Genomic DNA, 23,353 nt, shown 5'->3' with positions numbered 1-23,353 from the left:
CCAATTTCAATTCTTAATATTAAAATGTACATGGAATATGGTTTTCTAGATTTCTGAGATATAATGGCTTAGATGACAGGGCTTGGCACAATCAACATCAGCCAATTAGTCTTCAGAAACTGAAAGTTCCTTAAACAAAGATTTTCTAACTTCATCATCAGGAGAAACTAATATAATTCCTATTTAGCTTGGTCAATCAGTTTTGGTATACGCAAACAGCCTTCTTTTATCAGCATGGAAATTTATAATGACAAAATGGATTATGCCCTTATAAGTAGATGATGGGGACCACAAAAAGTATTATTTTTATTTAGCTTTACGCTTTATGTTGTGCATGTACACAGTTGGATAGTTAAAAGCATATGATATATCCAAATGTAATCCAGTTTAAACAGAGAGTATAATGTGTAAGAGTATGCCTGAAAGGCAAGGAAATATTTATAGTTAAGAAATAGTCTTTAAAAGTGGTAACCAAAAGTACATGTTGGAGTGTTTGGTCATGGGTACACAAAATAATGCTACCAGAACATTGTTGGGGACAGGGAAAACAGGCCAGCAGATTAATATCCTAAAACATATAACTACATTAGTGTGTAAGATTGTTTGGTATTTTTTAAAATAAATGAAGAGGACCAGTACTATTACAATTTATGTGTATTTTTAAAGAACTGACTTCAGAATGATAGTGTTTTAAACTTCAGATTCAATATATAACCTTCCCTAAGATTACATGTAAAATGTCCTATTTTAAAATTACCACGTAATCAGCCTAAGGGGTGCTATAGTTCTAACCAATACCAGTGAAATAATACATTATCTACACATTCCTAATAGTATTAGATCTTAAAACAACAATAAAAGTCATTAAAAATTAATGGCTGGATGATTATGGACAAATTAAAAAAATATAAATTCTATGGCTTAGCTTGACAACAAATTTTGGTAACATTGGAACAATCGCATACAATGAGGCCGAAACCTAAGCAGTAGCTAACTCAGTAATTACTAAATCACAAATTACGTTGTTAGAGGAAGTGTTTTTCAAACTAGAATCTTATAGCATGTTCCCTCTTATACACATTTAGGATTATATGTTCATAAAGAAGAAAAAAAGAACCCCTTAGTAACCAAAATCTTTAGAATACATACAATTACTGTGTAAAAAGTTACCTGCTCTTCTTTTAGAGTTTGTGAAACATGGTTATAACAATTTACTTTTTCCCCACCGACTCTGATTTATTTGCACGCGGCACCCTCAACATATAAATTCAAATAATGGCCTCAAACAAATTTACACAAAAATTGCTATAGAAAAAAAAAGATTAAAGAAAAAAGGGATGTGGAGAAAACTCTATAGAATTAAATTACTGCAACAGTAATATTTTAGGACATAATTGTTAAAATTGAGGATATGAACTACAAATGTTATTAACTCAGTCACTACACTAAAACAAGTCTTTATTCCTTAAGTAGAAATTGTTTAGGAATGTTACCTAAAAATAAATTATCAGTTTTTTAAAAATCCTCTGAAATATATATTTAAGAAGGAATGTGTGTATGTGTACCTATGATAGTTCATATTGCTATAAAATCTACATATGAAGACATACCAAACTTTCTTTTGTTAGCAATTCATATTCAGCATCTTTAATTTAAAAGGCAATGCACTGAGCTATACATAGCCTCTTCCTTAAGTCAGCGCTCTACAAAAAAGGAAATAAAAAAACAAGGAAAGTGAAGGGAAATAATCCCCTGCAAGCATCTTTAAAAATTCTTCCATGGGTTGCAATGTGAACAGCCATGCTTTGTGTTGTTTTGTAACTAATATAGTATGTTAAAAACTGTCAATGACATTCTATACCCCTCCCCCATACTGACTCTCACAGTATTTTTTTAAAGTATCAAACAAGGGTCACAACTTGAATTGACCATTTTATCTTCATCTTTAAGAAAACTATTTCCACAGACCCAAATAAAAAACAAACTGCACAAGCAGTTCAATGGTCAAGACTGAAAAGCATGCATAGATACTCATATCCACATACATGCACACAACACACCCACACCAATGCTACTCACCCAGCAATTCAAATTGAGATGCCAACAGCCAAACTGCTGCAATAGAGAGAATCCAGAGGCAAGTGCTCCTCCTTTACCATTCAAATCTTCCATTCCCACTAAAATTGCATCCCTTGGGTACATAGCAGTTTTTTCTTTCCCACTCTTAATCTTCAAAAAACTTTTTTTCTTCACTGTCTAGATGCCAATTGTACTGGCTTTGTATTATTTCTCTTGCAGCTTTTTACTTTCTCTCTCCCTCCCATCTTCCACCCGTGTTTTCATTTAAAGTACAGTCCTAAAAGATCAAGATGTTCCCAGTTTTGAGGCCTGGCGTTTTCTGAATGCTCAAGATCCATTGTGACATCGGACGTTGGCTGAGAGCAGCATCTTCTTATTTTATAAGAGACTGCTATGGATATCAAAACTTACAATAATCTCTTCTGTTTTCTAATACACAAATTCTCTTGCTGCTGCCCCCCCCCCTCCCCCTGTGTGTTTCTGCTATGGATAGCAAAAAGGCAGTTACCTTGGAAATCAATGACAGCACTACTACAACTCAGATAGTACAGGTAACATTAAGCGTCGTGAGGCAAAAATGGATAGCCATGAGGGAGCGTAAGTACCTAAGTGTAGCAAGCAGTCACTGCAATATTGTCAGAGCCCACCAAACAATTTTCTTAGGGGAAGAGCTTCAAGAAGAAGTTGGTTTTCTTGTCACTGACACAAAAATGGTATTTAGTAGGTCTTTTTCATTAGAGCATTCTCCTCTGGCTCAACTTGCTACAGTATTAAAAATCAAACTCCTTGTTTTCTATCAATTGCTTTACATAAAAGCAATACAAAGAAAGCTTAATACATAAACACTGACGTTCTCCCCTCATCTTCTAAGTTACCAATATTAGCTATTTTTTCCTAAGAGGTATTGACTTATGACATAAAAATTACAAGGGAAATTCTCTCTTTTTAGCAGTGGAATGTGTGCAAATCTACAGTACCTGCTGCTCAAAATAGCAATTATATACATACATAAAAACCACTTGTAAGATGGTTAAATATGAGGGAAAGCTAACAATAAACAGTTTTGCTTACAAAATCATCATCAGTCTGATAACCAAGTGAATCCTATGAGAGCAAAAAGTTCCTATGCTAACCTAAAACCTACACTAACAAAAAATCAATTACAAATACTTCAAGACAATGCATGAAGACCCATCCCAAATGTTTGCACTACTGCATGTAGTATTACAACTTGCACTAATTTAAAAAAAAAATAAAACCAAACTTTTGACATGAGACATTACACGGCCCTTCATAACTCATGTTGCATCTTTCTTATAGGTTATACAGATTGATTCACTATATATATAAAATATAAAATTATAATAATTTGGAAAGAGTTGCCGAAAGTTAAAACTGAGAGAGAAAATTCTGTTTGTTTTTCTTATCACCATCCTTTTCCATAGTTATCTGGCCTTTGCACAAAGTGTCAGCCAGCAACCGTTAAGGCCCTTAATACCAAAACAAAACCCTGCAATTTCCCTTTACATGGCAATAACAAAAGCGACGAGGCTCCAGTTTGACAAGTAAAAAGCTCCAACAACACAGCAACTAATTGCCTTCCCTCCCTCTATTCACAGCGGCCACCACACTCCAGCGGCTGCTTTTGTCACACGTGCAATTTCTTAAGTAAACTGCAAGTTCTCTTGCGGGTGATGGACAGTTCCCAATCATTTAGCAACAATAACTTATAAAATGCAGCAAATAGGATGGGCATCTTTTAAACTGAAGTGTTTCCAGGCTGTCCCCAAAACAGAACGGTGAGAGAAACTATAATAATAATAGTAATAATAATAGTAAATATTGCAGAGTCTGTCCTTTGGACAGTGCACTCATAAAAATAGTTTGCTGGGAGAACAGATCAAAACTTGTTACCTGAATTCACCTGGTTAACATCCTGCAATGAAAATTTCCCAAAATGCTTAGTGTTGTAGGGCCAGGTATTCCTGTGTGTGTGTGTGTGTGTGTGTGAAAGAGGGTGGGGGGCGAGACAGAGAATAAGAAAGAAAAGAAGCACAGCCCTAGGAAAGGAAATATAAAATTAAGGAACAAATATTTAAAAAGCAGTAAAGGCATCTGTGTTATTTCCTGTGAAGGCATGGAATCCTCTCACTGCAATGAAGTGGCAGTTAGACCAATTGAGATTGCTATTCATACTGTACTTTCTTAGATTCTTTATACATACATTAAAACAAACTTTAATATCAATGGCAACAGGGAGACTGTAGCTGCCAAGACGTTTTCTATAAGAGTAGGAAAACTACCAAACAGTCTGCTTCCTTTAGACAACTTTTGTGTGTGTGTAAAACAAAGTAGATGGCCTTACTTAACCTGTCAGAAGCCCAGAACCAAATAACATAAAATATCGTGCACCTCCGAGAGAAAAAATAACGTAAGATTTTTTAGTAACAGCTACAAAGATCACACTAGTAATGTTAAAGTTCATAAACTGAAAGGCAATTTTTCTTCATTCAAAAACTCTTTGCTAAACTCTAAATCATCAATCCTAAAATTCTTGAAAGTAACAGAAAATACCATGCAACATAAACATGCAATAGAAATTACAACATCAGGACAGACACATTAAAAGCAATGCTTCGTTCTTCTAGCCCTTGTGTGAAAGGAGAAAATGTATAGCTTACCATTTACAACAGTTTTAATCAGGATGCTTCACGCTGCCTGGTTTCAAGCATGCTGCCGCTTGTTATATTAATATACCTACATGATGTGTGTTAAGACTGCCGTTGGTTGATCCACTGGAGGGCAGCACCCTACCTAAGCCATTCACCACTCTGAGCTGCACTGAACAGACAAACACACGGGAACCAGATCAGCAATGCCAGCTCTTCAGAAAAGATGCTCAAGTCCAGTTCCATTCATATAATTATCTCGCTTGGTGGGGAAAGGAACAATACTGCATCTCTCCCCGATTCAATAACAATCCACAAAAGTGGGGTGGAAGCTCTCATTTCTCTCCCCCTTCCTCAAAACCCTGTATATTCAGTCAAAAGAACAAAAGCAGATATTTTGTTTGCCGACTAGGCAAATATAAAGGCGATTTCAGTTCTCCAAAGTTCACCTAACTTGGTGAAAGCACAGCTTTGCTGTTCGTCAGGGAAATTAAGCTTTAATGGCTATTTGATGCCACTCAATAGGAGAAAACCAGTAAAAGATAGAAGGTAGTTCCACAATTTCTTTCCTGCGCACAAAAATTCATCTAACCCAAAATTCTTGTCAACAGGAATAAATGAATTATATTTTTAGAATAACTTTTTAAAAAAAGTATAGCATATTTGGTAAAGAGAACAAAAAAGCAGAAGCACTAAGCATATAATTTTCGCTATTGCTTAAGTAAAAAATCACAGAAAGTTGCAGATGTCTTCCTTTAAAGCGAATGGTCCTAACACATATTAAACCACCGCTGCGCATCTTCTAAGCATAGTAGGAAAAAATGACTATTGATCTTCAAATAGCGATAATTGAAAAGATCAAAAAGATTAAACAAAATCACAAATGTGCTGACTTACCATGCTATGCTTTTTTGTTGCAACTTTGTAGAAATTTCACTCAAAGAAACTGCATCAGAGGTGTCAAATTTTTTAGCGGAGTGTGATCGTATTACTTCCGCCGCCCTGCCTTCCAATGCTTCAGAACTTTTTTCCCTTTCTCTTTTTTGTTTGTGGTACCTAGCTTTTTGCTATAGACTTTAAAAGCCTTCAGCTCAGCAAACCAGCACAAATTATCTTGCCACCTTGCGTAGCTCTGATGCTTTGGCCGCTAACTTTGGAAGGTCCTTTACTACTGCATCAAAATTAGCATTGTCAAAGCAGTTAATGAATATTAATATTGTATTTGTCATTGGAGCTGGCCCGTTGCTGAACTCCGAGTCATCCATCAGGGACAAGATTAAGAACACAATTATTTCTGACTGACAGGGACCAAATCTGGTAGAATTTTTTTTTTTAACAATTCAGGGGGAAAAACCCCCGCAATATCATCATCTTAAGGTGTCTCCCAAGAGACCGGGAACCAGATTAATACTCTTTTAATGAAGTACAGATCATTGGGGGGGGGGGGAGAGACGGAGATATACCATTCAAGCTAGTTAGTTCTGGTTGCTGTTAGATTTTTTAAAAATGCATACACCAATTCTTTTTCAACAGCTGTCCAGATATTTATCCATACTGTTCTAAGCAAAAGACTACTTTTTCTGAACTCTTTTTCCTTTTAAAAAATAACAGAGAAAGACCAATTCATCCCATCTGGAGTATTTTCCATGTCTTCACTTCTACTATAGCAGCTCAGAAAAGACAGCACAGTAAATAATTCCTACACAAATTTGACAAGAGACACCTTCATCAGCTACAATTCCTTCTACTCCAATTCCCTAGTTCCTGAGTACTGTCTCACTCACTTTATTCTGGATGAACCATTACATTTACAGAAACTCTTAAATTCCCTTTCAGTGGTGACATCTTTCTTTAAACAATCACAATGGAAACAACATGAGAATCCAAGAATAACCATGAACTAACTAGCTGATGAACACAATCTCTTTATTGGATTCAAAGCGAGAAAATGTGTTAATTCAATATGGTCCCCACTTCTGATTTTGAGAACAGATCTTTCCACTTAATGACAATTAAGGGAAACATAAAAACAGAAAGAGTCAATGGATAAATGGGGACGGATACTTCAAAGATTTTGAGAAATGACCAAGCAGAGCTTAAATATTAGAACAATTCAACATCCATTTATTTTAAATTAATTAAATCTTAAAAGCTGCCGCTTACCTGTTAAAACAAATATATCTGTATTCACTCTGTTCGATTCACAACCATACACTTACAAAAAGATCAATCTATTACTTAATTTATATACCTAAGCATGTGATTTTTAGAGACGTATTTTAGAGCATACCTTCAGTGGTTTCTTTCATAGCGATTGCTTCCAAGATCACATTTGTTAAGCCTCCCCCCCCTTTCATTTTTTGGGGAACTTTATTTTAAAATATGGTAAAAAGGGAAAAGGGGATAAAAATGACAGATGTGATAGCTAATCTGTCCAATGAATCATGGGGGTCTAGGTAAAGCTGCTGTGGCTACTGAGCTAATCTACAGCTCCCACTGACCAGCCTACTGGCCCCCTAATACCATTATCAACCCTTAGATGAACATTCTAAATTAGAGTTTTGTTCCAAAAGGGTGTGAAGTTGACCTCTGGTGCAAGAAAACCTCTGCCATACATACAGATGGAAAAGTCCTTATGATTTTGTTTAACGGATTTTCTTTTTAGGGGGATTATTCATTTGTGAATATATATGTGCTGCTCCTGTCTGTATGCAGTTTTGATGGGTACTATCAACTGTCTTTTGTCCATACCCCCACTGATAGTTTATCTTTAACAGACTGCTTCGGAACTATTCTGATCTTTAGATATACAGGGTTTTCACTGTTTCCTGAATAGTGTTTAAATTTAAACTGTTGTAAAGCAAGAAAATGCTAGTTAATAAAAGAATAACTCTTATTTAACTTTGTATGGGACTTACTTCAGTCTAGAAGAAAAAAGTATTTCTTAATATAATGAAATATCAATATAATCCTTCTTGTGCACAAGCAAGCAAAAGAAAACTATGCACTGAGAATGAAAAACATTTTTGGAAGTGGAATATTAATATAGTTAAAAATAAAACTATAAGATAATTATATTTATAATTATTCTTAAGGCTTACATTTATGTAGCCTCTCTTAAAATAATCTTGTGCGTGTGAACTAGCAGCACTACAGAAGGGGAATACTGGGTAGAGAATGATAAATAAATGAACATTTTACTACATGTTTTTACCTTCTTTTAGGCTAATAGAGACAAAATATCAATAAGAAATACTATGCTTTCAGCTTTATGTCCATTTAGTCTGTATTAAATGGCAATTTACTTCAACAGTTGTAGTCCTGAACCTGCCACTTTTTAGGACACAGAGGCATTAGTTTACAGTCTCCTTCTGTAAAGCAAACATCTCATTTCCCACTTAATAATAGGTTAGAACTTGCAAATTTTAAGGTAAATATTTACAGTTTGGGGTTTTGTGGATACCGATCATCATCATCAGGCACCTATCATTTCAGTTCTTAATAGGCTGCTTTCTCTGCCTCTCTCTGCTTCCCCAGCACGACTGCATCAGCACTAGTATCAAATTAACTCTCCGACTTTGAAACTTATTGATCTGCTATTAAGACACCAGTGAACCTGATGAAATGAGTGCTGTAGGTGCAGTCAAGACTTCAAAGTCTCACACAGCCACATAAAACAAGCGCCTTTGATCCTAACTCCGATCTGCTGAGGGTTTAAAGCCCAATTCTCCCTAAGCTGCCCTTCTCACTCGTCATGTCTGATGTCTTACCAACCAGCGACTTGATAATGTTAATAATGCAAATTTTAGCAAATGATTTTAACATTGGCAAAATTAATTATATGAATTTATGCCCCATTCAATTTGGGCATCTGAAATACAACAAAAATTATAGAAGCAATTATACTTACAAAAAAAAATCCTTAGTCATGTTCTACCCCAGATGTTTTTAGCATTTATATAGAAAAAGTTAAACTGAAATACCTGGCATGTACTACAATTAACCTGAGTTCTGCTGTAAGTTACACAATTGGGTAAACAGTACAAACTAAAAGGTATTTGCAAATTTCACCTATTCCCCTTTCAGTCAGTTGTAGAAACAAAGACCCATTGTTTGTTCTGTACTAATTCCACATATATTCATACAATATGTGAATACTGAATAATAATTAAGAATACATGTTCTTCAAGAAATAGTTATTGGTAACAGAATTATTTGCCATAATTATTCAAAACAGAGGCAAGCAGCATGATCCAAGAAAAACACAGATCAAATCAATGTTTAAATCCTAAACATTATGGTATAAATTCCTTGAGATTTATTATCTCATATATTTATAAATTTGCCTTTTCACAATAAACCTAATGATTTTTTTAAAATTAACGAGTAGATTTATAAGCATTTTCTTAAATAATCACTGGCAAATATGTTCTTCAAACTTTGCTTCTTTGACCTTGAAGACATATATATTATTTAATCAACTTCTTCCTGTGTTTGCGGAACAGAATAGCAACTTTGCTTTATACTTGACAGACAGTATTAGTACAATCGGAGGGTGGAATCAAAAGATACCTCCAACAGCATCAGCACATGAAAATAATTTAAATCTAACTAAAAGCAGTTGCAACAGCCATTGCTTTTAAATTCTTACTAAGGGCATAGAAAATGAGAAATCTCTTAATGCATTTGAATTTTCCAGTAAAGTGCTTCTGGAAAAATTATTGTAGAATAATAGGAAAAAAAACCTTGAAAACAGGCTGTTTAATTGCATACGTCACACCAAAATATTACTATTGATAACACCATGCTTTTTTGAATTCTTCTGTAACAAAATTTAGATTAAGGGAGAAAAATGCCCTAAAAGATATTGCTATGTTGATACTCACTTAACCTACTTGCAATTCTAAAGAAGTCAACACTTGATTGTGACAATGTTCAAAAGAATTTCCTATGCCACAAGCACAGTAAAAACTTTCACCAATTAGTGCAGGAAAAAAGGAGGGAAAAGCCACAGCGCTGGTGCTCAAAGAGCCAGGCCTTGCGGCAAAGCTGTCATGTCGAGTGGATTGATCAACAGGACCACAATTTCTAATGGCATGTTGTCATGAAAAGTCAGCCACGGGGAGCCACCTGCTTTACTGCTCATAGACAGCTAGGGAAAGGAAGGGGGAGCCTTTCATACCTAGCTTTACTAGACCCTTTTGCTAGCAATTTTGGAAAGGGTCTCCTGATTTTTATTCAGTAGGAATATGTCACGTCTTCAATCGCAATACCCAGCCTCTAAGATTACAGTTACAAGAAGGCTGGAATTCTCTTCTATTCTCTCTCACTCTCCCACCTCCTTTTTCAAAACAAGATAGAAGAATGAACGTTATCTTCACTCTCACATATCTTATCAGATCTAAAACAATTTCCATTCTACCTCTAAATTAATCAGGTTTATCAATACCTTATAAAACATGTCTGAAGAGAATGCAAAGGATGGCATATTCTTCCTTCCTCAAAAGACACGTTATATTTTATTTGAAAAAACACAGAATACTTATATTGTTTCAGTCTGAATGTCACAATAGTTTTAAGAATCTACTACTAACTCTGAGATTGCTGCATTATATGTGCAGAAATCTTATGACAAAGTTGATAAACGGTTTTGATTTTTAAAGGGTCCAGTTATTCCTTAATATATGGAAGGCAAACGCTGCCTAATGGAAGAAAATTAGAATTTCAAGGACCCTCCTCAAATTTACCAACAAATTGTGAACCATGTTACCCTTAACGAGGGTAGAGAAATGTGTTAACCTATGGCTTGCACTCTTTTCATCTAGGGAACATAAATATTTTTCCTTAAAATGTACAGTAAGGCCCACTTTTAAAAAATGATCTACATATTATATCCAGAACATTACTGCAGTAATTATAGTATGGCTGAACAGAAATGTTACATTGTGTTACAGTAGAACTGACACATTAATCTAAGTTACAAATATTTGTCCTTTATTTCTACATTTTAAACAAACTCAGAACTTTTCTTAATGAGAACTTCAGGGGTCACCAGACATAGGATCCATTAGAGCCAAGAAGTAGACATTGCTACCTGTTTGTTTGAAGGACTCTCAAACAAAAGCAATAGCATAATGTGCAGTATCTGCCAATTTATGTTGCCAAAACAAATCATCATGTATAGTAGAAAAAAGTCAAATAAAAGTTAAAGAACTTTCAAGTTCATGTAAGCAACCCCCAATTGGCATGCAAATCACGTACTGTAACCTTTTATCGGTGCAGCCTCTGGTCTCATCAGTCGATGAAATTCTCAGCCCGCGGCAACAGCTTAGCCGAGGGACGCAGACCAATGAGAAAATATTCATTGTGTTAGCATTTCAAATGGCGAGAAAGGCAGAAGAAGCGCTAACTGATCACTGCCCATGGAATTAATTGGATATTCCAAGAATAATGTCTCTCAGTGAAGATCCTTGGAGGCCAACCGCAAGTAGAGACCGCATTTTGTGCACTGCCTTCAAAAAAGACCGCTTGGGGGTAGTGGACATATTAGGGGTTTAGCGAATTTCCCTAAAGGCCAGAAAATAATCAGATGCACTGAACCAAACTCAGTTAATCCATTCCATAATTATACACACAAAAATCTAATAAACTTTGTCATATTACTGGAAAATTAAACTATTATAGCAAAGTCATTGGTATTGTGTATAAATTTGGGATTTGGTTTTGGTTGAAGAAAACTTTGGTGAAATATCAAGTTCAGAAGATATTGTGGTTTAGGATCTAGAGTAGGAATAGTGTGTTGATGGTGTCTTCTGTTTTCTTTGGGCATTTTGTGGATGCCATACCGCTTCTTTCCTTTATGTGGGGGAGATTTACGTTTCAGCTTTATTGCACATAATCCAAGCATATGCAATGACCCTATGTGATATTACTATATCATTCCTGAAGACACATCTTAATCTAACCTTTTCAGGACTCATTTGCTTTCAAACTCAAAACAGCAGAAAAAATGTCCATTGTTGGGGGCACTAGAAGATTGAGCTAAGGCTTTGGCCTGGGCCAAAGCAGTAGCCCTCTGGATAAACAGCTGCTTGTGCAACTAAATAAGCTCTACAGACCAAGAGGTAAAAAGGGGGGAGAAAGATGAGGGGAAAAACGAGATTAAGAACCTTCCCAAATGTTCCATCCTTCCTATCGACCGCTGGCCTAGCGTGAGGTGTCAATTTTGACTCCAAAGAGAGCACACGAATTCGCAGCGGTCCCATTATGCGGTCTCTGCGCTCATTGTAAATTCTGTCAACGAAGTCAATCTTATTAACTTCCGCACTGGTTCACACATGACATTTTCTTCAATTTTCTTGCTGACATCAAAAACATCAATTAGCAGCCCGAAAATAGGAAGGAACGAATGACAGAGCCTGATAACGTCAACTATTTGAAGCCAAGGGTAAATCTATTCTCCAGTTCTGAATGCGTTCATTACAATTGCATTTTCAAAGAAGACCTCCAAATAGCAAAGAAAATTAAATTTATCATCTAGAAATGCCTAGAAATTGTTTTTTTAATCCTATGTCTATCTCTCAATCCCAGAGTGTAATACAAAGTATCGCAATTCATTTTTATGATAACATGCCATAACTTTAATAGAAAGTTTATAAAATATGCAGCTCCTGCCATACTTCCTATCACATAGAAACTATAAGGGATGAGAAATTTGTCCACCAGACTGGACCAGTGCCTTGTCTACTCAGCAATCCTTATAAATTAGCATATCACTGAAGAGAGGGGAAAGGATACACACCAACATCTAGATAAATGAAGGAAACACGAGCAGAACAGCCTTTAGTCTAACTAATATCTTTATAACAGCAGCAAGCACTAAAACAACACTCAGGGAAAAAAAGCACTACATTTGCATTTTTCCTATCTCATATAAAATAAAACCAACTCCTCTTCCCTTAAAGCAAAGTGAGAAGTCCAAAGACATTACACTATCTGTGAAAGCCTGAAAGCAACACCTTCAATCATCGTCTTGAACTTCCACTAAATGAACTATTAACCCATTTCATTTTACTGATATTTTCAAAAACAAGAACTTAAATATCTTCACCTTAAACATCTATAAACAAAATGGTCAATTTGAAATACTCAGCAATACATTTGTTAGAAAGATAGTAGTCTTAACAGAAAAACTGTAATGCCAAACACTTGATTTAACGGGATTTTTTTTTTTTTTTGCTGATGTGTCTGCTTTGTGACATTGTAACTTTCATGCTTGTATTACATCTCCTAGGGAGTGAATGAAAGCAGCTTCAGTGGCTACCAAAGACACTCACTCGGACTTAATGCAAACAGAAAGAGCAGCTACACCCTGATAAACAGATCACATTCCTTCAGCCCATTGATTTTTTGATCTTTTGACATTTTTTAGTTGCTTCCATTCCCTTCCTTGTCTTTTTCTCAATGTCACAAAAGACAAAAATGTCTTAAGAATTGATGGTCAAGATATCTATTAGCTGTCAACCCGACATTTTTCCCGGCACTGACTAACAAATTCCCAAATAGAGTGCCGAGAACAAGTATGATGACGTATCACAGGATTTCTTTTAAATATAGCTAATCATTATATATATATATATATATATATATATATATATATATATATATATATATATATATATATATATATATATATATATATATATATATATATATATATATATATATATATGTCTTTAGCAAGTAAAACCTTGCTGGGTAAGGGAAAAGATAGATGACAGAGCTCACTGGTGAGTGAGCTTGTAAAATTTTGGTTGTATATGCACAGAAACAAGGGATTCCTCTACATATTTCACTGAGCCTCAGATCCCTAGCTTGTCTTTTGGGGAATATGAGGCAGATACAAAGGAGATAAGTTTGAGAAGAAACATTACTGTAGCTTAATAAAACACTGAAGTACTGCCAATATACTTTTTGAAAAAATAATAGCATTTGAGTAAATCAATAAAATAAAGATTTCATACAGCAAATTAATTACCACTGATTATAGATTATTTGCAGTTTATGATGCCTTGTAATATGATATAATATGAATCAAACCAAAGGAAGAATATGCTTCAATTATAATACACGTTAGTTTATGTAAATGTTTGAAGAAATATAACATAAGCAGAACAAAGAAGTCAGTCTTCTTAACCATGTGACTTCATCCTTATCCTTTCTCTTCAGTAAAGTACAAAACTTAGTTGAAAGAATTAAGAAATGTGTGAACAAAACAGTATAATTATCATACTCCTTTTGCTTTTCATATTGATCCTCATAATAAAACATTGATTCTTGGTGACTACAGCGCTCTCTCTCTCTAATCTTCTATTTGTATCAAAAGAAACGTTTGGAATCTAGGAAGAAAATCCACCGGGAAGTTTTCTTGCACAAACTCCACTGAAATGAATGGCAGCTAAACAAGAACACATTCCTTCAAATGTGCATGCTCTTGTGGTATTCCCATTGATTTCAGTAGAACTCGTATAGAAGAACTTTCCCAGTGGATTGTGCCTTAACAATTAAAACAAGTCAGCATTTACTAGAAACAGTGTTTATTTAGAGGAAAAAAACACCTTCAAAATCAGGCCTGGTACACACTTTCAGAACAATATATTGGGTAGAACTTAGACAAGAACATGAACTAAAAAAATCCTTGTTAATGGAGAAAGTAAAGTAATTCAAAATAATATCTTAATTGTCAATTAACAATTCTTGCACTGAACCTGCTGATTAGATTAAAATGCCAAGATGGGCAAAGATTTGATCATTCTCATTAGATTTTTTTAAAGCTGATTTTGTTCCCTGCACTAAGGTTGTTTGTTTCCTTCAAAGAAAAAAGTATTGCTTTTAAAATTCTATCCTTTTCCCAGTTTTCGGTGAAGTGGTTTTTAATAGTGCTAAAAACAATAGCCTAGTTGATTATGCTATATGACTGACGGTGGCAAAGAACTGACCATAGGTTACAGATAGGATGAACTGCAGTTATGTTTTTTCAACCACGCACTGTCCTTGAAATGGAGGCTGCATACAGCTCCATTAGATATAGCTCCGGTGCTCTTGATCTATTATTTACAAAGAATAACCCTTCACTGCTTAAGTGGCAACTTCTACTTCATCCTTCCATTTCAGATGCATCAAACAAGTTCGGAGGGGGAAGGAAGGAAATAAGTTCATAATACAATTTTATGCAAGTGAAAATTATACTTGAGTCAAAAATAAATTCAGATTATTTGAAACAAGAGACTCATTGTCAAGCAGAAAATTGATGAAAGCTTTGTTGATAATAAATTCAGCCAAAACTGTAGATAAAAATAAAGTTTTAAAACAAACAACAAAATAGATATGGAATTGCATACATTGTATTTAAACAGAAGATCCCAGTGGAACTCTTCCTTGCAACATGAATAGTAGTCTATTAAAATGTAAGCTGCTGTATATACTGTATAATTATCAAATTGTTCTTTAGGTCTATTCAATCTAATTAGAAAGCTTAGATCTCACCTTTGTACTGAACTTTCAACTCTCTGATGCCAATTAGAAACTATTTCAAATTTATTTCCCAATAAAACAGATTCCTGTGATCATTTATGACATGATTAAAACTAAGCTTTGGGTAAAACTGTGTTCAGAAAATGATGAAAATGTGACTATATAATTTGCCCAAATGTTTCACAAATATTTAGAGTAGATTTTCTATACTGCTTACAAAAGTGTTCTCCAAACTAAAAGTTCCTTCATATGCGCCCATGGAACAGGGTTGCTACATATGCTACTGTGCAGAGGTAGATGTTTATGGGAAATGGAGAACCAATCCAGAAATCATTGTTTTGTATGCACTGTTTGAGGCTCAATGTTCTTGCATACAAACAGGGCAGCTGATGGACACAGACTGGGTTGGTATCCCCTGGAGCACATTCCATGGTGTGCAATGTATCTCCAAAATCCTCATTAATCCTGAACAGTGTAAATAACGGTGTGATTTCCCATCAACCTATCACTTTAGATGAGAATGTGTATCTACATACAATGGAGTCACTGCACAAGATCCCATCAGTCCTTGGTTCATCAGTAATAGTTGAATGTCCATGGTACTTTGCATGCATCTACATCTGAATCCCCCTTCAAGGATCGCTGCCTTGTTGTGGCAAGGGGGCTTGCGTAGTTCAGTGAAGCTATGAGCTATGCCGTGCAGGGCCACCCAAGACGGACAGGTCATAGCTGAGAGCTCTGACAAAAGGTGATCCACTGGAGAAGGCAATGGCAAACCACTCCAGTATCTTTGCCATGAAAACTCTATGGACAGTTCCAATAGGCATAACGATATGACGCTGGAAGATGAGCCCCTCAGGTCGGAAGGTGTCCAATATGCTACTGGGGATGAGCAGACGGCTAGTACGAGTAGCGCCAGAATGAATGAAGCGGCTGGGCCAAAGCCGAAAGGATGCTCAGTTGTGGAAGTAACTGGTGGCGAAAAGACAGTCCGATGCTGTAAAGATTTTTATTCCATAGGAACCTGGAACGTCAGATCCATGAATCAAGGCAAGCTGGACGTGGTTAAACAAGAAATGAGAAGACTGAACATCGACATTTTAGGAATCAGTGAACTAAAATGGACAGGAATGGGTGAATTTAATTCAGATGACCATCAGGTATACTACTGTGGACAAGAATCTCGCAGAAGAAATGGAGTAGCATTCATAATCAATAAGAGAGTAGGAAAAGCAGTCTTGGGATACAATCCCCAAAATGACAGAATGATCTCAGTTCGAATCCAAGCCAAACCATTCAACATCACAGTGATCCAGGTCTACGCCCCAACCACTGCTGCTGAAGAGGATGAAGTTGATCAGTTCTATGAAGCCCTACAACACCTTCTAGAAGCAACGCCCAAAAATGATGTGCTTATCATCATGGGGGATTGGAATGCTAAAGTAGGAAGCCAAAAGATAACCGGGATAACAGGCAAGTTTGGCCTTGGAGTACAAAATGAAGCAGGGCACAGGCTGGTAGAATTTTGTCAAGAGAATACAATGGTCATAGCAAACACTCTTTTCCAGCAACCCAAGAGACGACTCTACACATGGACATCACCAGACGGTCAACACAGAAATCAGATTGACTATGTGCTCTGCAGCCAAAGATGGAAAAGTTCTATCCAGTCAATAAAAACAAGACCAGGAGCTGATTGTGGTTCAGATCATGAGCTTCTTGTTGCAAAATTTAGGCTTAAATTGAAGAAAGTAGGGAAAAGCACTAGGCCACTCAGGTATGAACTAAATCATATCCCTGATGAATACACAGTGGAGGTGACAAATAGATTTAAGGAATTAGATCTGATAGACAGAGTGCCTGAAGAACTATGGACGGAGGTTTGCAACATTGTACAAGAGGTAGCAACTAAAACCATCCCAAAGAAAAAGAAATGCAAGAAATCAAAATGGCTGTCTGAGGAAGCTTTACAAATAGCTAAGGAGAGAAGGGAAGTGAAAGGCAAGGGAGAAAGAGAAAGATACACCCAATTGAATGCCGAATTCCAGATAAAAGCTAGAAGAGATAAGAATGCCTTCTTAAATGAACAGTGCAAACAAATAGAAGAAAACAATAGAATGGGGAGGACCAGAGATCTTTTCAAGAAAATTGGAGATATGAAGAGAACGTTTCATGCAAAGATGGGTATGATAAGGGACCAAAATGGTAGTGACCTCACAGAAGCAGAAGAGATCAAACAAAGGTGGCAAAATTATACAGAAGAACTATACAAGAGCGAGCTTAACATCCCTGATGACCACAATGGGGTAGTTACTGACCTGGAGCCAGACATCCTGGAATGTGAAGTCAAATGGGCCTTAGGAAGTCTGAGCAACAATAAAGCTAGTGGTAGTGACAGCATTCCAGTTGAACTATTCAAAATCTTAAAGGACGATGCAGTAAAAGTACTACACTCAATATGCCAGCAAATTTGGAAAACTCAACAATGGCCACAGGATTGGAAAAGGTCAGTTTACATTCCAATCCCAAAGAAGGGCAATGCCAAAGAATGTTCAAACTACCGCACCATCGCACTAATTTCTCATGCTAGCAAAGTTATGCTCAAAATCCTACAAGCTAGGCTCCAGCAATATGTGGACCGAGAACTTCCAGAAGTACAGGCAGGATTTCGAAGAGGCAGAGGAACTAGAGATCAAATTGCCAACATACGCTGGATCATGGAGAAAGCTAGGGAGTACCAGAAGAACGTCTACTTCTGCTTCATTGACTATGCTAAAGCCTTTGATTGTGTGGAGCACAACAAATTGTGGCAAGTTCTTAAAGAGATGGGAATACCAGAGCATCTTATTTGTCTCTTGAGAAATTTATATGCAGGTCAAGAAGCAACAGTGAGAACTGAACATGGAATCACTGACTGGTTCAAAATTGAGAAAGGAGTTCGGCAAGGCTGTATACTGTCGCCTTGCCTATTTAACTTGTATGCAGAGCACATCATGAGAAATGCGGGATTACAGGAGTCACAAATTGGGATCAAGATTGCAGGGAGAAATATCAACAACCTCAGATATGCAGATGATACCACTCTAATGGCAGAAAGTGAAGAGGAACTAAAGAGCCTGTTGATGCGGGTGAAGGAGGAGAGTGCCAAAGTTGGCTTGAAACTCAACATCAAGAAAACAAAGATCATGGCATCCGGCCCTCTCAATTCCTGGCAAATAGAAGGGGAAAAAATGGAGATAGTGACAGATTTTATTTTCCTGGGCTCCAAGATCACTGCAGATGGGGACTGCAGCAAAGAAATTAAAAGACGCTTGCTCCTGGGGAGGAAAGCTATGGCAAATCTAGACAGCATCCTAAAAAGCAGAGACATCACCCTGCCAACAAAAGTGCGTTTAGTCAAGGCTATGGTATTCCCAGTCGCAATGTATGGCTGCGAAAGTTGGACCATAAGGAAGGCCGAGCGTCAAAGAATTGAGGCTTTTGAACTCTGGTGCTGGAGAAGACTCTTGCGAGTCCCTTGGACTGCAAGGCGAACAAACCGGTCAGTCCTAGAGGAGATCAGCCCTGACTGCTCTTTAGAAGGCCAGATCCTGAAGATGAAACTCAAATATTTTGGCCACCTCATGAGAAGGAAGGACTCCCTGGAGAAGAGCCTAATGCTGGGAGGGATCGAGGGCAAAAGAAGAAGGGGACGACAGAGAATGAGGTGGATGGATGGAGTCACTGAAGCAGTAGGTGCAAACTTAAATGGACTCCGGGGAATGGTAGAGGACAGGAAGGCCTGGAGGATCATTGTCCATGGGGTCGCGATGGGTCGGACACGACTTCGCACATAACAACAACAACAACATCTGAAGAGTCAAGGTATTGAAAGTAGTTGACAATTGTTTGGAATATTATTATATACAGAAACTTCTTTGAATACTGATCTCTGAATTTGTGCAGAAAAATGGTTATCAGTATGGAACAAAACCACATTTCCCAAATAGGTAACAACCAAATAAGCTAAAATACTCTGAAGTTCTGATTCTTTCTAGGCTCTATTTTTATATCAATTCAATTTTACTTTATCAATCAATGCAGATTTATTCACAGTTACTGTTAAAGCTAACAACAGCTAGCACAAGACAAACACAGTACTGCATACAGGACTTCTGGATGAAGTTACGTAGGAAAAGATCACTTCTTATGTACAAACAATATTGCTTTTGCTATCTTCACCTCTAATTTATTGTTAGGTACCTCCTTTGCTAAAGATTAGTCAGGTCAGTGTTAATGGACAACTTGCAAATGAGACCCATCTGAACTATGGTCTATGCCAGGGGAAGTCAATCTGTGGTCCTCCAGATGTTCATGGACTACAATTCCCATGAGCCCCTGCCAGCAAACGCTGACAGGGACTCATGGGAATTGTAGCCCATGAACTTCTGGAGGACCACAGGTTGACTACCCCTGATCTATGCTACAGAAAACAAGTGATGCTATGAAGTTACATAGCAATGAATTTGCACCACCTTACTGTTCATATAATTTCAAAATTCAAAAGAATATAAGCAACGTAAAATATCTCATTGAATCAAAAACATAAATTGTGCATGAGATATCAAATTGCAGGTACATTAAGCACATTTTTGATGTGAGACAATGACCCATTATGCACGGGGGTTTTAGCGCACATTCGGGGTGGAATGGCGGCGACTAAAATCACGGATAACGCACGGAGCCGGCTGCAACCGGCTGCAGCTTCGGTGCATGCCGCCGAAAAAGCCGCGTCAGTGAAACGCGGAAGAAAGCGCAGCTTCCGGGTGAGCGGGGCGCAACCAGAAGCGGCGCCCGGATCGGCGCGTGCATAATCGGTTACTCTGGGTTTTGCCGCCGTCGCGCCCCGCCCCGTGTATAACCGGTATGCGTCGCGTCTTCCCCCTCCGCGTTTTCCATGTGACCCGAAATCGCCGTTTCGGCGGCTGTGCATAATGGGCCAATGTGAGGCAAACACATTACTCAAAAGTGCAGGCTTCGAGGTTCAGATTAGTGAAGCGAAGATAAACGTATCATTAAAGGCCAAGTAGTAGACTTGAATATTCATTACAAATTCTAATCCTGCCAATTCTCAGAATTACAGTTAATCATAGTTTTCAGAGTGTATTAGCTGTCTAAAATAAGTGTTTAAATCTACATTGGTAGGAGAAACTACACTTCATTGTATAGCTCTAGTGTCTGTTGAAAGGAATAGTTTCTTACTTGTTTATCCAGACTGTAATACGTTCAAATGTATACATCAGAATTTATAGGGGAGGAGACAAAATTAAACCAATGATTTGAGTCTGAGTGTTCAGAAACTACTACTGAAAAATCAGCTTTAGGTTCATTTAAACTGGCATCTAACTTTAAGCAAATATGCAGTATACATCATCAAAATCTTAAAAGGCACTTCTGTACCTGTCTTCTTTACTTCTTAGTATTCCCCAAATTGTCTATTAACCAGACCATTAGGGAGCCAGTACTCAGAGATATTTCTTTGATTTATCTACAAAGCATTTCGCTGGTAGGAATCCTTGAGAGACGTTGGTGAATTCAAGTTAAAATAGCATAAAATTACATTTTGTAGGATATTTGGAAGTGTTGTAATGTATTAACTTCCCTGTATAAATTTTATTTTGTTACAGTATTAATGTCAACAAACTGATGATAGCTTTACATTATTAGTAAATCACCCACCGTTTAATTATCACATTCACGCTGTGTATTGTGGTACTCCATATGTATGTAGGACATGCACATGAATAAATATGAGAATATACCTCTAACAGCTACAAGTAAAAGTAAATTTTGCCATTGCTGAACCTCTCAATAAATAGACAGGAAACTTCCATTAGAAAGATGAAACATAAAGATCATTTCAAGAATTTGGAGATTTCAGCAAGCACAAGCAATTATCTAATCAGCAGTCATGATCCAGCTAAAGATTATCAAATAAAAAGCTACAGTCCTATTCTCACTTTCTTATGAGTAAGCAGGCCTTTCTCAGGCCCAAAGCCAAGAATTTTAGGATAAGGGCCATCAGTACCATGGATCAGCAGCTAGTTGTTAGGTCCCTGTCCTCATAAACCCCAGGACTCACTGGGTGATATTTGACAATGTTATAGATTAGGGCCTGGTGAAAAATGGGAACAACTTACTAAGACTAAACATTAAAAATAATATGAAAATTAATTATGTGCTACATACAAAACACAGTTGAGCTTTTAGTGCTAATTACAGTGTCCCCTTCTCAGTTTACATGATGATGATGTTAGCCATTCAGTAGAATCTGACTATTGGCAATCCTATAGCACAACTGCCACCATGATATCTGATCTTGCACAGCTTCTTTTAGCTGTGTAATGTTCTGGCTGGTGTCCATATTGATTGCATCCAGCCACCGTGTTCTTTGTCAGCCTTTTTCCACTGACCAGTTCTAACACAATTGATTTCTCCAATAAGTTGGATCGCATGATATGGCCAAAGTATGCGAGCCTGAGTTTCTGATAGATTAGACTTTCTCCAATAAGTTGGATCGCATCATACGGCCGAAGTATGTGAGCCTGAGTTTCTGATAGATCAGACTTTATGTGCTGTAAACATTTCCTTGTTCGTGACTTTTACCATCCATGGAACCTGCAGAAGCCTTCTCCAAAACCAGAGTTCAAATGAATCAATACTTCTCTTGTCTGATTTTTTCATTCTCTAACTTCCACAACCATAAATGACTATTGGAAATACGATACATCTAACTAATCTACATTTGGTAGTCAGGCGTATGCCCTTCCTTTTCTTTCCTTTTTTTATGTAGGGTTCAAGCTCATCATTGTTGAGTGACCCAAAGTAGTCTGATGTTTTATTTTCATACTGCAGTCACCAGTCTCATCAATATGTAATCCAAGAAAAATGAATTCTTGAACACATTCAATTTCCATCAACTGTTATTGTGACATGACTTATTTGCAGTGGTCATTATTTTTGTCTTTTTGGTGTTTCTTGCTTACCTCGTTGACTTTTTGTTCTAGGCCAGGAGTAGTCAAACTGCGGCCCTCCAGATGTCCATGGACTACAATTCCCATGAGCCCCTATTAGCTGGAAAGGGCTCATGGGAATTGTAGTCCATGGACATCTGGAGGGCCGCAGTTTGACTACCCCTGTTCTAGGCCTTCCTTCATTTTCATGTACGGTAATTATTATAAGAATAAGCATGTTTAGAAAGCTCTGAGTGAGATAATCAGTACCGTAATTACTAAAATGGAATATTTCTAAGTTATACCTGCTTGCCTATCCTCCAGCCTAATACAGGAATATTGATTTGTTTGGTTACTGAGCAGTGCGGGAAACCTACTCTGTAGATGTGCCGATCACTTGAAGTCTTGCCATTCAGATAAATAAATATTCGTTGCTTATATTTATTTGGATCCATTCCCAAACCGTATTTTTCTGTGCTGGGACATTATGGAGCTTAACGTCCCTCAGCTCTTTGACTAGATATTTTGTTTCTCAGTAGTTTTGGCCTAGTGAAGTACTTCTTTTTCTGTTGTAAGAGGTACAGGAGTTTAATTGCATGTAAGCATGCTGCCTCCAGTCCTAATGCCAGACTTGGAAAGTGGACAGGAGCTTGGCAGTTGGTTGTTCATTGTTTTAGCATTTTGCACATGCCCAGACGCATGCATTCTTTTCGACCTGCATATAACATCAAGGGCATTTGCAATTATTAAAAAGAGATATCAGAATGAATGGAAATGGGTACAAATAGAACTAGAGAATGGAATTAGATAGGCCATACAGTTAGACCTATTCCGGGAGCAAATACCCTGCTGCAAAGTGATATGGCAACATTCCAATTTTCTGCCTAATGTTCTCATTTATCAATGTGAACATTAAAGGGGCAGAAATAAACAAGAAAGAACCAAGGGCTTGGGGGTGGTAGTGATGAGAATCAATTTGGTCACACTTCCTTTTTTATGGAGGGTTCTACTTAAAAAATGGATCCTGGAACATTGGCAGAAACCCTCTCATTGCTATGGATCTTGCCTTGAGCATCATTT

At 37.1% G+C, this 23,353-nt stretch overlaps 1 protein-coding gene and 1 long non-coding RNA gene across 47 annotated transcripts in view; one reads left to right on the top strand and one right to left on the bottom strand.

The window, feature by feature from the left end:
* TCF7L2 (transcription factor 7 like 2) overlaps positions 1-23,353 on the bottom strand; it is a 236,691-nt gene that overhangs the window by 40,809 nt on the left and 172,529 nt on the right. The window contains exon 1 of one of the 46 annotated variants that reach the window (XM_077349767.1): positions 2,080-2,987. The exons of 44 other annotated variants lie outside the window; for them this stretch is intronic. In XM_077349767.1, coding sequence (XP_077205882.1) covers positions 2,080-2,202 — 123 coding nt within the window. In that variant the 5' untranslated portion in view covers positions 2,203-2,987. Of the gene's footprint in view, positions 1-2,079; positions 2,988-23,353 lie in introns of those variants that run through there. One more of the 46 variants, XM_077349768.1, reaches the window with a different exon arrangement.
* LOC143843541 (uncharacterized) overlaps positions 1-23,353 on the top strand; it is a 29,865-nt gene that overhangs the window by 3,546 nt on the left and 2,966 nt on the right. The gene's annotated exons all lie outside the window — the stretch shown is intronic.

Source organism: Paroedura picta, chromosome 8, assembly GCF_049243985.1.
Source record: "Paroedura picta isolate Pp20150507F chromosome 8, Ppicta_v3.0, whole genome shotgun sequence".
NCBI classification, from domain to species: Eukaryota; Metazoa; Chordata; class Lepidosauria; order Squamata; family Gekkonidae; genus Paroedura; species Paroedura picta.
The sequence above is the reverse complement of the archived record's forward strand: the minus strand, read 5'-3'. Positions and strand labels throughout refer to the sequence as shown.